Raw genomic sequence first — 14250 nt, forward strand, 5'->3', positions numbered from 1 at the left:
CCTTTTAAAAAACAAAATGAATAAATTACATTAGAAGGAGGAGGAACTTATTGGTGTATTGCCCTTTCCAAAAGCAAAAGCAAAAGCAAAAGTCTTGAGTATGCGGGGAACATCAAGAACCTTCTTTTCTTTGGATTTTATTATTAATTTGAAAAGTCATTAATGATTTTGGTTCTAGGAATATGAAGCCAACTTGTCTGTAAACATAACCCTTATGCTTGATTAAAATTTCTGTTGAAATTCACTTGAAAAGACAAATAAAATTAAATATTTGGAAATTAATGCAAAATATTATATAATTACAAGTATAAATAATGAGCTTGAAATTGAGGTTTTTCCATAGATAAAATATATAATTTATTTATTTACTTTTTAAATTTTTAAATAATAAAACAATTTAATCTCTACAATTAATTTATAATATTCACGTGCTATTATATTATAAAAATTAAATTATTTAATAATTAAAAATTAAAAAATATATATAATAAAAATAAAAATAAAATATTTTTTTATAAAAAGATGTGGACTAAATTATATATTTAACCTTTTTCATATAATTTACTTATATTTTGGGAGCGGAATGGACAACTACAGAAAACATGGATAATGATAAATGTCGTATACTGGAGGAAATCATTTGGATGTGACAAGAAAAATCCTTTTCATAATTTAGAGTTGACATTTGCCTTTTTAGATTTATTTTTTTTATCTCCAAATTATCATTTAAATTACATAATTTTTTTTAAATGGATTTAAATTACATAATTGTCATTCACGATAAAACTTTATTATAATAAAAATAAATAAATAAATATACCAGCTAATATTGCTGTGAATTTAATAATAATAATAATAATAATTTTTTTAAATAAAATTAATTATTATATTTGTAATAATATTTATCTGTAGAATGTGAGAGTAAAAATAGAAAATAATCATAATTAAAATAACATAAATAATCTTAATTATTTAAAATTAGATGTAAGTATATTTTTTTTTAATTGAAAATTAAACATTATGAGAGTAGAATTTAAAAAATTTTAAATTTATTTAAATTCACTTACTATTAAATTAAATTTATAAATATTAAGTTTGATAAATATATTAACTATCAATAAATAAAATTTTATCTGGCTGGAGTGCATTATTGTAACCATGATTTGCGGTAGCCGATCAATTATATTTTAAATTAATAAACCCATTAACAAATTGGTGCTGCACAGATAAAAGCAACATTTAGGACCTAACAACCTATGGCAGTATTAAGTTTTAGTGTTTTTTTATTGTGACCGGATATACGTGTGCTGTGTTAAGTTTTAGTTTTTTTTGTTATGACCGGAAAGACTTGTGCTGTGCTTGTAATAGCATGTCAACTTTCAATTTATTACATGTAAAATTGATTTTATTATAATTTATAATATTTTATAAAAAGAAAATTATTGTTTAGTCTTTGAAATATAACATAATTAATATATTTATCTCTCTATTTTTAGAATTCAATATTTTCGTGTCTGAGATTTAATTTCATCAAAATTAGAGGTCCTTCCGTCAAAAATACCGTTAGTAATAGAAAAAATGATCGAATTATCCTTTTTAGAACCCAATACTTTAGTTCATAAAATTTAATTTTTATAAATTTATAGGTCCCTCTCTCAAAGAATTGAAGAGAAAAATATATTTTTATCCCTAAAATATTACATAATTAACATATTTGTCCTTTTATTTTTTTGAATTTAATATTTTAGTTCCTAAAATTTAATTTCGTCAAAATTTAACAAAGAAAATCTCAAATTCAATTTTCATAAACAAATAAAAATTTTAATAAATTTAAATTTTAAATTCAGTAAAAATAATAAAAATTAAAATATATAAAATTTAAATTATTAAAAATAAAAAGTTAAAATTCAATATAAATATTTTTTGTGATGCTGTTCGTCGTCGATCACTGGTCGCCATTTTAAAAATTCATTAAAATGTCTCTGATATTTTAAAAATTTACTAGTTAGTCTTTCCGTTAATTTTAGTCGTTAAATATTATAAAAAAAATCTAAAATTTCCATGGAGTGACTAATTAGTAAATTTTTTAATAATTTGAGGGACTAATTAATTTTTTTTCTAAACTACAGGGACTAAATAGTAAAATATTTAGTGATAAAATTAATAGAGAAACTAACTAGTAGACTTTTTAAAATATTAGGGATATTTTAATATATTTTTCAAAATTGAGGGACTAAATAGCGAGTTTTTCCATACTATAGGAACTAAATAATATTTTTTTCATTTTATTATCGATAAGGATATTTTTGGAATTATATTTATTCTCTTTCCTGTGATCAGGTGAAAATCATTAACCTAACATAAAGTTTTTACGGAGGGACCATAAATTTTGACGAAATTAAATCTCAGAAATGAAAGTATTGGATTCTAAAAATAAAATGACAAATCCATTAATTATGCTATATCTCAAGAACTAAAAAATAATTTTCTTTATTATAAAATATTAGAGTTTTAATTTTATTTATATTTAATATTTGCTTTCATATTTTAAATATTTTTTTATGAATTCCTCATCGTACTGTTATAAATATGGTACTGCTAGATTGATAGCAGTATCAAAATATCATATTTTACCACTAATTTTTTAAATTAAAAAAAAAAGTTGAAATTTATCAATAAATTAAATCCATTAGAACTTCATTGGTAAATTGAAAATAAAAATTCATGTGTTCCTTTTCTAAATACCCTTTAGCAGCGGATTCTTAAAGACAAAAAACTTGGGCTTTACTTTTTTATTATTACATCCTTTTTTTTTTTATTTCATTTATTCTATTTTTTTACTTTACTTTTTTCTTATTTCTTGCTTTTTTAAATTACTTTCCTTCGTTCGGCTTTCTTGCATCATAATATTCTTTTTTTAATAATTTTCCTTTCTTTCGTTGTCATTTTTCTCTCATTTTCTTTTTTATTCTCTTACTTTCTTCGTGTTTCTCTATAATTTTCCTTTTTAATATTTTCTTTTTTTATATTATTTTCTTTCATATTCTCTATTTTCTTCATTTTTTCTATAATTTTCATTTATATTAATTTATATATTTTCTTTTCTTATATTATTTTATTTATTTTCCTTTATAATTTTCCATTTATATTAATTTCTCTCATTTTTATTTATTCTCTAATAATTTTTTTTTCTTTCTTCTCCACATTTTCTCTATAATTTTCTCTAATTTTTTCATTCTATTATTCTCTTTCTTTTTCACATTTTCCTTTTTTTTTTAATCATTTTCTCTCATTTTATATTTTTTCTCACTTCATTTTATCATCTACGTTTTTTATTTATTAAATATATTTTTTTACTTATTATTTATATTTCTAATAAATATTTGACATAAAATAAAAACTTAACAATAATAATAACTGATATTTCTGAATTAAATGAATAATAATATTATTTTAAATTCTTATAATCTTTATTTTTTTAATTAATAGCAAATTTATTATCAAATTATAATTTATTGATAATTTATAAATAAATAATAATATTTTTTAATTTTTTAATTTTTTTACCAATTTACTAACGTATTTTAAAATTTATTGGTGATACTAATAAAAAATTTGTTAGATAAAATATTACTAAATAACTTTTTAATAATCAGCAATAATTAATTAGTAATTCGATGGTAATCTGAAAAAATATTATACTTTTTATTTAAAATAAAAGTTTTATAAAAATTTAATTTAATTATTTTTATCAATTTTTTTATTATAAGGAAAGAGTTTAGTTTTTTTAACATATAAATTTTACATCTTCAACAGAAATGAAATTATATATATATTTTTTGAGAAAATTTATTTAATTTTGTTATATAAAATAAATCATGCGAATAAAGGAATAGTATTATTTGAAATTATTTATTTTTACATAAAAATTAGTAAATTCTTCTAAAATTATTTATAGTTTTAATTTATTTTTTAAAATAAAAATTAAGTTGAAAAATTTCACCTATTTTGTTTTAAATAAAATAATTAATAAAAAATTAATTAAATTAAATTGTTCCTAAATCCTTTAAAAGTTCAAAAAGAATAAATTATTTGAGTGTGAAATGTGAGTATTGGACACTAAGTGAGAATTTTAAATAAAGAAAAAAAGTTTATTCTATTACAAAATTGATATTTAACTTTGTCATTCCTTAAAAAAATAAAAATTTTATCATTGAAATAAATACTTTAGCTATTAATAAGCTTTCTCTAATTTCTAGTTCTTATAATTTATTTATACTATATATAAAAGTGGAAAGAGAGAATAATAAAATTTTTCATACCATTAAATTTTTAAATTAATTAATTTAATTATTTAAATAACTGATAATTTTATTATTTTAATTTTAATTTTTAAAATAGATGACAATTGTATTTTTTAAATTAATTTTAATTAGTTATGGAAATCTTAAAAGATATATAAAATATAATAAGATTAATTTTTTAAACAAGAATATATATTAGATTATAATTTTATTATTTTAAATTAATCTTAGAATTTATAAGATAATATTTTAAATACCACAAAAATAATTTTAAAATAATATGTTTAAATATTAAATAAATATTAAGAAAATTATTAAAATATTAAATTCATATATTTAAAGTAGAAATTAAAATAAAAAGTTAAATTTAATTAATGAATATTAAAAATATTAATAAAATAAAAAAATTTAAATAAGAAGTACATAAAATCACTAATTTTTTTAGTGAATTAATAATTTAAAAATTATTTCACTTAAATATCTATAATTTTTAATTTTTTTAATAATAATTATAATAAAATTAAAAGCTTTATTATTATTTATAATTTAAAATTTAAATAATCTTATCATCTAAAGCTAATAAATAATATTAATTAATTGAAATTATTTTATCTATTATAATAAAATTCACAAAATTATATATATAAGTTAAAGAAGATGAAATAATTAAATTATTACAATAAAACTAGTTTTAGTTAAAAATTAATATAAACTTACTATTTATGATTAAAAAATTTAAAATTATTATTCATATATTTAAATTATATTTTTATATAAAAATTAAATTTTTATTATTTATAAAATAAATTATAAATATTAAAACGAGTATAAAACCTATAACGCACGTTAAATAAAAGCTAATTAATTTTAAAAGCTTAAATCAAGAGATAAAAAAGTTATTTTTTATTATTTAGTTAATTAAATAAATTATTAAAATGTTTTGAAAAATACCATCCTAGAAATATAATTGTGATCAATAATATGCAACTGTATAAATATTTTTTTTTCAAGAAAAATAAATTACAGAAACAAGAAAGTGATTGATCGGTTTTGAAATAATGCAGCTAATCATGGGCTGCTCCTAAAATATCATTAAATATATATACTTTTTATTAAAAAAAAAACATGTGAATGAGACTGTCCAATAAGACACCAAACACGTGGAAATTTCCTTCTCCCAAACCCTTTCCATATCTACATAATTGAGAGATTTAAAGATTAACTTTTCACTTTATAAAGATATTTCTAAATAATTAAATACTATGATCAATCAGTGGGATATAAATATAGTTGGATTGTCTGTTGTTTGTTTTATATTAACAGTAAAATATTTATTTTATTTATAAAAATTAAATTATATATTTTAATAAAAATATTTAAAATTTTTATAAAAATATATTATTTCTATTTTAAATTGATGTGGATTTAAAATTATATTGAATAGTGATATATTCCAGCTTAATTGGTGCTTTCTCCTTTCTGGTTTTGGATGGGACCAATAAAAACAAAATAAACTTACTTTTCAATTTTTTTATTTATTTTCAAATATATAATTTGAATTTAAAATTTTATAGTTTTAAAACAAAATAATAAAGCAAGCCAATCCCAAAGGCAAAGGGTTTGCTACCCTACTAAATGGACCTATCAAGTTTTTTAAATTTTCAATATGATTCTCTTTTTTTTTTAAAAAAAAAAATCAAATAAAATAGATGATATAATAGATTTTTTTATTTTAACTTATTTCAAATCAAAAGTTGCAATATCATTAGTTGGATTATTACAAAAAATAATTTTTTTGTTAGTTTGCAATAATTATAAAAATTTCCTAATAATAAAATTTAGTATTATGATAAAAAGAAAAAAAAATCTATCAAGAAATAAATATCATTATAATTTAAAAAAAAAATCCATGGGGAATAGAAATATGCTACCTTAAAAAGGAAAAAAAAAAATACAAGTTGCCACTTGCAAGTGGGTGGGGTAGGCCCAAAAGATAAACAAAAGAACAATGGTACAGCCTGGTCAGAATAAAAAAACATATAAATTATTGAAGGCCATCCAAAAAATAAAAATAACCCATCAATATGGCTAAGTCATTAAAATAACCAAAAATGTTTTGGTACTAAATATAATTTTTCCAATTTAAAACCAGATATAATTGATTTTTCTTAGGGGAGAAGATAAAGAGCAAAACTATATATATATATATATATATATATATATAAAGTTAGGGGACCAAAACAAACAATATTATAAATTACATGTTTATTTCAACATATGAAGCTTTTATTTTTCCTTTTAAATGTCAATGTACTATTAAACAAAAATTAAAAAACTTATCAAGTTAAAACTAATTAAACTAGAGTTATTAAATACAAAAACACACCACCAATAACTCAAATGTTAAATAAAAAAATATGAAGATATTAAAAATTAAGATCTTATTTGGTCGAGATAACTCAATTATATAATTTTAAGTTTTCATAAAATTTTAAAGTTATACTTATTTGATTGACAATTTTATTTAACTTGTTAGAAAGTCGAAAGCATTTATTTCTTTAATAAAAACGAAATAAGTTACTTCTTTTGCTCCGTTAAATTACTTCTTAAAAAGTAATTTATAATTTAAGATTAAAAAAAAAATAGAATTTATGTATGTATAAAAAAATTTAGTCTGAATGGGTCACACTTCTCTCTTTTATTTTTTTTTTTCTTATTTTCGAGTGACGCATAACCGCTACCCTGTTATAGTGCCACTTATTACTGTCACACAGAGTCGTACGTACGGGTGTACCTGCCTGTCCATTGTCATCAGATAACTATTTAATTTCCTTATGGCGCTCATGCTGATAGAGTCGCGGTATAACTGGACTTGCTTTCCTACTACCTGTCACGTTAGATGAGCTGAATTCCTCTTTGATGAATCCGAGCACTAAATTAACCCGGTCTACTTCAATCGCAGGTTAGACGGTGTGCTGATGGGTCAGGTTGCATAATGGACTCTGATGGATTTTGGACCTGATTCCTCTATCAGAGCTCGATTTTAGTCCGAGTGCTAGTGGCTCAGCGAGGGTGTCTATGAAATATGTTGATATCTTCTCTTGCCACAAGTCTAATTGTTTCTAAGGCTCTTTAAGAGGGAGTGACTAGTCAACCACCCTTGGCTACCACAGGTCTACGGAAATCCTGAGTTGTGCCTTCACCCCTTGTACATCGTTTCCCTGTCTACAAACTATTGTATCGATAATAATATATAATTACTATTTTGCCCATAAAATAAAATAAGTGGCCTATTAATGAATTCTCCTATTTAATTCTTATTTTTTATGCTTACTGTAAAGTTTTCGATTGAATGCTATCTGTTGGTTTCGTTGTTCACTTTTATAATCTTGACTCACTAAATTATTCATATTCACAAAATATCGAGTGATCTGAAAGCTGACTAGGTTTGAAGGTATTCAATCAAGTGCCGCACGGTTCCGAACAATTGCTAAAATCTAAAACTGTGACTGGTGGAGATATCAATATGTCTCATGTGACAGTAATCAATTTAAATCAAATAAGCCCTAATTAAAATCATAACAAATTTCTTTATTGAAAATAAAATATAGAGAGCATTGAAAAAATATCAAGTATTTAAGTAAAAAATATTTTAAAATATCAAGCTGAATATTAAGTCTAATTAAGTAGATGAAGTAATGGTCTAGTAGACCAAGAGATTAATAATCCAAATAATTATTTTGCAATCACTTTGTTAGAATAATGGTGACTAAAATTCAAAAGTCTTTGTTACAGAAATTAGCATTTAATTATTCTCAATGACTGATGAAATTCCTAAATGCTTCCCAGAAAAATTTATTAAGAAATTTTATGATTAACAAGAACTAAAGGACATGGTGTAGGATATTTATGATCACTTAAAGAAAGTAAATCTAATCGTGATGCATAAAAGCTGGCCAGATAATATTATAATCATACGTAAAAAAGAAAAAAAATTACTAAATATCCAGTGAGTGAGTGATATGAATAATTAATTAAAAATTAAATTAGTTTTTTGAATTTTCAGAGTTGAAACATGAAAGATTGATTTATGGGGTCGGGACAACGGAGTGTGGGATTTTAACATTTTGTGCTTAATTTGACCATTCCAGTCTGAAACAGTGCAGCCGACCATATGGGCTGCTTTTCAAATATCATTGTACTACTCAAAAAATATATTATCATTACACTTTTACCCAAAAAAAAAAAAAATTGTCATCATGCCATTTGAAAATTTTGATCAGAAACCCCTTTTTTTTTTTTTTTTTTTTTTAACTGTTAGATGCAAAGTTGCATGGTGGATTGCGCCGAAAGACATATCACGTAGACAACTATGTAATGAATTATCAAGTGGGATAAAAATACATACATGGCTGGATGCTCATGTGGTTTTATCTTAACCCTTTACAAATTATTTATTGCTTTGATTAATTAATTAATTAATTAATGTAATTGTAAACGTGGGTAATTATTAATAAAAGTTAAAATTATCTTAACCCTTTACAAATAAATTTCGCAAAATAACAGACGAATCATCTTTATTTTTTCCCTCTTAATTGTTTTAAAAAATTGGTCATATATATTTTTTAGCTGCCCCATGTTGTTCCCTTTATTTTTCCATCAAGAAAATCACGTGTGAAAAAAAAACCTCTTTACGAGAAATTAATAAAAAAAAAAAAAACAATGATACTATTGCAAGTTGCAAAGGCAAATGAAGACATTCTACCTCTGTACATCTATGTATTTTATTTACAGTTCTGAGTATTCATCAAACCCAAGTTGCAACTTGCAAAGTCAGTACACAGATACTCTCCCAAAGGAGAAACTCAACAACAATACTGCAACCTTTTCTATTTTTTTTTTTAAATACATAAAATATAGCCAATGTGATAATAACAGTAATAATATAAAATTATTAGAAAGCCCCATCCATGTGGCCAATGGAATAAATAATTCAATGTAATTGAAATTTGAGAAAAAATTCCAATAAAAAAATTTAAAGAGAAAACAAAGTAAAAGACAAAACAGCAAGCGAAGCCGTTGCTTCATTCTCTTCATGGAGAAATATTTGCCTGATCTAATTCACCGTGGATTAAGCTTTTCTTTTCACGAGAAAAACATAACGTCGGTGGATGGAACCGTCTAATAAGTTTTCCTCTTTATAAATATGGCCTCCCTTCTCCATCTATAGTGCATAAACAAGAGACACATTCCTATAGCCATAATAGAATGGCCCAAGATAAAGAAAGCTTGACTGGAATGCCAGAAACCAGCAAGCTCATTTCTTTCTCCAAGAAACACAAGAAGCTCTTTCTTTCTCTCTTTGCTTCTTTCCTCCTAGTTGCAGCTATTGTCGCCATTGTCTCCGGTGTAAAGAAAAGTGAAGATGATACTTCACAATCTCATGCCATCCTCAAATCCTCATGTAGCAGCACAAGATACCCTGATTTGTGCTTCTCAGCTGTGGTATCTGTCCCTGGAGCCACCAGTAACTTGGCTACCCAAAAGGATGTGATTGAAGTGTCCTTGAACATTACAACTGAAGCTGTCCAGCACAATTACTTCACGGTAAAGAAGCTCAGAGCTAAAAAGAAGCTCACAAAGAGGGAAAAGATTGCTCTCCATGATTGTTTGGAGACTATAGATGAGACTCTCGATGAGCTACACGAGGTCTTGGAGGATCTTAAAGAATATCCCAGCAAGAAATCTCTGTCTCAACACGCAGATGATCTTAAGACTCTGATGAGTGCAGCAATCACCAACCAAGAAACATGTTTGGATGGGTTCTCTCATGAGAAAGCAGATAAGGAAGTGAGAAAAGCTCTTTTGGCTGGTCAAGTTCATGTTAAGCGTATGTGCAGTAATGCCCTTGCAATGATCAAGAACATGACTGACACAGACATTATCAATGAGCTTAAGTTAGCCACCAGTACTACAAACAGGAAACTCAAGGAGGAGAAAGATGAAGAAAGTGGGTGGCCAGGTTGGTTGTCGGTGGCAGACAGGAGACTGTTGCAGTCGTCATCAGTGACTCCCAACGTGGTGGTGGCAGCTGATGGAAGTGGGAATTATAGGACAGTATCAGCTGCAGTAGCTGCAGCTCCTACTAAAAGCAGCAAGAGATACATTATAAGAATAAAAGCAGGAGTTTACAGAGAAAATGTGGAAGTCCCAAAGAGCAAGACAAACCTAATGTTTTTGGGAGATGGAAGGAAAACAACAATTATTACAGGAAGTAGGAACGTAGTTGATGGGAGCACAACCTTCAAATCTGCCACAGTTGGTAACCCTGCTCTTCCCTCACATTCTTTATTCTTTTCTTATCCATTTAGTTTATTTCATCAATTCTCTCATCCAAAAAATTATTAAATAAATCAATATATTAATATCAAATTCAATAATAATGATAAAAATCGTCAAAGCAAGAAGTGGCTGGTGCAAACTAGAATAGAGTATGTTCTATAATATATATATTTTTTCCATAACTGCATGAATTTTCAGTTTATTGAACTGTGACTAAATCGATCTTGATAAAATAGAATTGAAACTAAAGTTTAATCCCACTAGAACCGTGGCTAGTGCAAACTAGCTAGTCCTGGTTGTTCTTGCCACTTGCCACTTTGCAGTTGATGCAATGCAAACCATGATTTTCTGGCTGCATGGACCACCGATGTGACACTGCACACTAACTGCCAAATGAAATTGCGTAAACAATCTGCTAATCCATTTTTTTACATATGCAAATCACATGGTTTGATTCCCAAAGTCTAAGTATCAAATCTTCACAACTACACATAGAGGAAATTATTAAGTCTCCATCAAATAGCATGCATCACTTAATTACTTTCTGTGCTCATCTGTCTTTTACTTATTTTGATTATAACATCTGCATATCTAACTCTAATTAATATTTTAGCAAATAAAATCTAAATAACACTGCTAAAGATTTGGTAGGACGTTACTACTTTTTCTATAGATCAGTTTCCTTGTCGAATACTTTAGAAAATTCAAAACTAAATTTATGCTTTGAAGTGTCATTTTCTGTCCTTATATATATTCTATCCAAATCGTGCTTTACAGCCCAGCAGCTATTATTCAGTGTCCTATCTCCAAGTGGGATGCTTCCTTCTTTCTTCTCTCCTCTGTTATTGTCTATTTTTTTCGAGAATATTAAATTTTTTAATTGTAAATGGTTATTATTTTAACTTAGTTTTGAATTTTATGCCGAATAGAGCCTTCAGCTATTAGTGCTCCTTCATCCTATTTTGGGTTGTGGCTAATCCTGTTAATTTCCTCGATTTAAACGTAAGTTTGGTGGCTGGTTATTGATTAACATGAACCTTTATTCCATGTGGCTGCAGCTGTTGTGGGTCAAGGATTCTTAGCCAGGGGTGTGACTTTCCAAAACACGGCTGGTCCCTCCAAGCACCAAGCAGTGGCACTAAGGGTTGGGGCTGATCTTGCAGCTTTCTACGAATGTGATATGCTAGCATACCAAGACACTCTCTATGTCCACTCCAATCGTCAATTTTTCATAAACTGCTTAATAGCAGGCACAGTTGATTTCATTTTTGGCAATTCAGCAGCTGTTTTACAAGACTGTGATATCCATGCTCGTAGACCCAATTCAGGCCAGAAAAATATGGTGACAGCCCAAGGCAGGACTGACCCAAATCAAAACACTGGCATTGTAATTCAAAAGTGTAGAATTGGTGCCACTTCTGATCTGAGACCTGTCCAGGGCAGCTTCCCAACTTATCTTGGAAGGCCATGGAAGGAGTATTCAAGAACTGTGATAATGCAATCGACCATCAGTGACGTGATAAACCCTGCTGGATGGCATGAGTGGCAAGGGAATTTTGCACTGAACACATTGTTTTATGGAGAGTATCAGAACAGTGGGGCTGGAGCTGGAACTTCCAGGAGGGTTAGATGGAGGGGTTTCAAGGTGATCACTAGTGCAACTGAGGCTCAAGGGTTTACTCCTGGCAGGTTCATTGCCGGTGGCAGTTGGCTGCGTTCCACCACCTTCCCATTTTCTCTTGGTTTATGAAAAAAAAAAAAAAAAAGTTGTGTTATCATGTATTGCTTCAGCTATAGCTAGTGCTTGATTTGAGTGTTACATTTGTATGCTTTCTTGATTAATCAATAAGAGCATGCGGGGATTTCTAAATTATTAATTACCATTCAATTTACAATTTAATTGAAATTTACAAAAATCAAAGAAAAATCCTAACGTTTGAAGAATTTCTTCTAGGATTATGATTCCATTCCCACAGTTTTGATCATTCAAATGGTAATGGAAAGCAAAGGGAGACGCCTTAATTGGTGGAGTTAAATTGTTTGAATTGGAGAATTGACTATAGCTTTATTTCTTTTTTTGTATTAAAAGGGTGTTTAATTTATTTTCTAAATTTATCAAACTTAATTTGTAAATTGCTTAAATATTTTTACAAAATAATTACTTTATAAGTTTGTTTCTGAAAAAATATTTTAACTTAATTTTTAAAATAGAACCAAATATTCAGTTTTAATAATTTAATATTTATATATTTTAAATTAAATCAATCTAGTTTTAATTCGAAATGTTTCAATCTACTTTCAGGCCCAAATTCTAATAAAGCCTGGCTGGCTGGCATGCAAGCAAGTGGGCTGTCCCTGTGGCCAACTGGAGAAGGATTTTCATTCGCCTAATTAATCTACGATTCTTGTTTTCCATGGAAATTTTGTTTATTACATTTTCCTCCCCTTGCATGTGATACTCGCAATTTTGCCCAAAAAATAAGATGAATAATATTAAATTTAAATAATTTTCCCAAAATCCTTTTCGGCAATGCATCACAATGAATATATATATTTTTTTCTTGGATAAGTTAATTTGGTAAGAAAATAAAATAAAATTGAAAACTATTTAAAAAAATAAAGTACAAGGCACAATCACCGGCTTTAATTACACGGGATTTTTAATTGTACTTGACTTTATTAATTCCAGTCTATCCTAGCAATTGCATTTGACTTTAGAAATACATGAAATATTTAACTGAATTTTTTAGGGATTTTAGAAAGGAAAACACAATCTCTCTTCATTATTATGTTGAATTGATTGACTTTTTTGGCAATACTAATTGATAGGAGAGCTAAATGTGTACTTCAAAAGGCTGTTTACATTTGCATATACACCATTTCAAAATCACAAAAGCATTATGCTCCTCTAATTTTAATTAATTAACTTATAATCTAAGATGGAAAATTGAAATAAACAATTAAAATATGACAAACGACAAGGACCCTCCTCCCCTTTCTACGCGGTTGTGGGAGAAGCAACTTTCATTTGCTATTGGAGAATGAACTGGTAAATTGTCCACTTGGGTTGGGTTTGGCCATATAATAATAAAACTAAGTCAAGGATGTTGCTTTCCACCTTCTCCTTTCTCCACATTCTTCAGACATCTATACAAAAAAACTTGCCATTGCATATGCATAGCTTTCAACGAAATGTGACTGCCTAACACTACACAGCTGGATACCCACGAACATTAGAGGTCTTCTACTCGGATTCGTGTTTCATCAGCAGACTTGGAAGATTCATTAGACATGATGCTTAAATTTTATATTATCATATAAGCTCCTGAACCCATCATTATCTTTTTTAAAAAAAATATTTCATTTTAACCCCAGAAATCGTGCCACTTGGAAAGCTTTCAGTTTAGTGCTGATGAGATTTGATTTCACGAATTGTTCACACTTCAATAGTAAATCGCTAAATCAATGGCTGGATTGGACCAACAGCACCCATTGATTAGACGACAGCGATGATGATAACTTGTTAATTTATTTAATTAGTCTTAGGACAGAAGCATCTAAAAAAGAGGAAAGATCCCATCTTTGCCTCTCGTTTTATAAAAGG

At 26.5% G+C, this 14250-nt stretch overlaps 1 protein-coding gene across 1 annotated transcript; it reads left to right on the forward strand.

Annotated features, from left to right (window-relative positions):
- The first annotated feature begins 9417 nt into the window (after nucleotides 1-9417).
- LOC110626918 (pectinesterase) lies at nucleotides 9418-12523 on the forward strand. The gene is made up of 2 exons (XM_021773108.2): nucleotides 9418-10626; nucleotides 11705-12523. The coding sequence occupies exons 1-2, from the start codon at nucleotides 9573-9575 to the stop codon at nucleotides 12394-12396; spliced, it is 1746 nt and encodes a 581-aa protein (XP_021628800.1). The 5' UTR covers nucleotides 9418-9572; the 3' UTR covers nucleotides 12397-12523.
- The last annotated feature ends 1727 nt before the right edge of the window (nucleotides 12524-14250 follow it).

Source organism: Manihot esculenta, chromosome 11, assembly GCF_001659605.2.
Source record: "Manihot esculenta cultivar AM560-2 chromosome 11, M.esculenta_v8, whole genome shotgun sequence".
In the NCBI taxonomy this organism is placed as follows: Eukaryota; Viridiplantae; Streptophyta; class Magnoliopsida; order Malpighiales; family Euphorbiaceae; genus Manihot; species Manihot esculenta.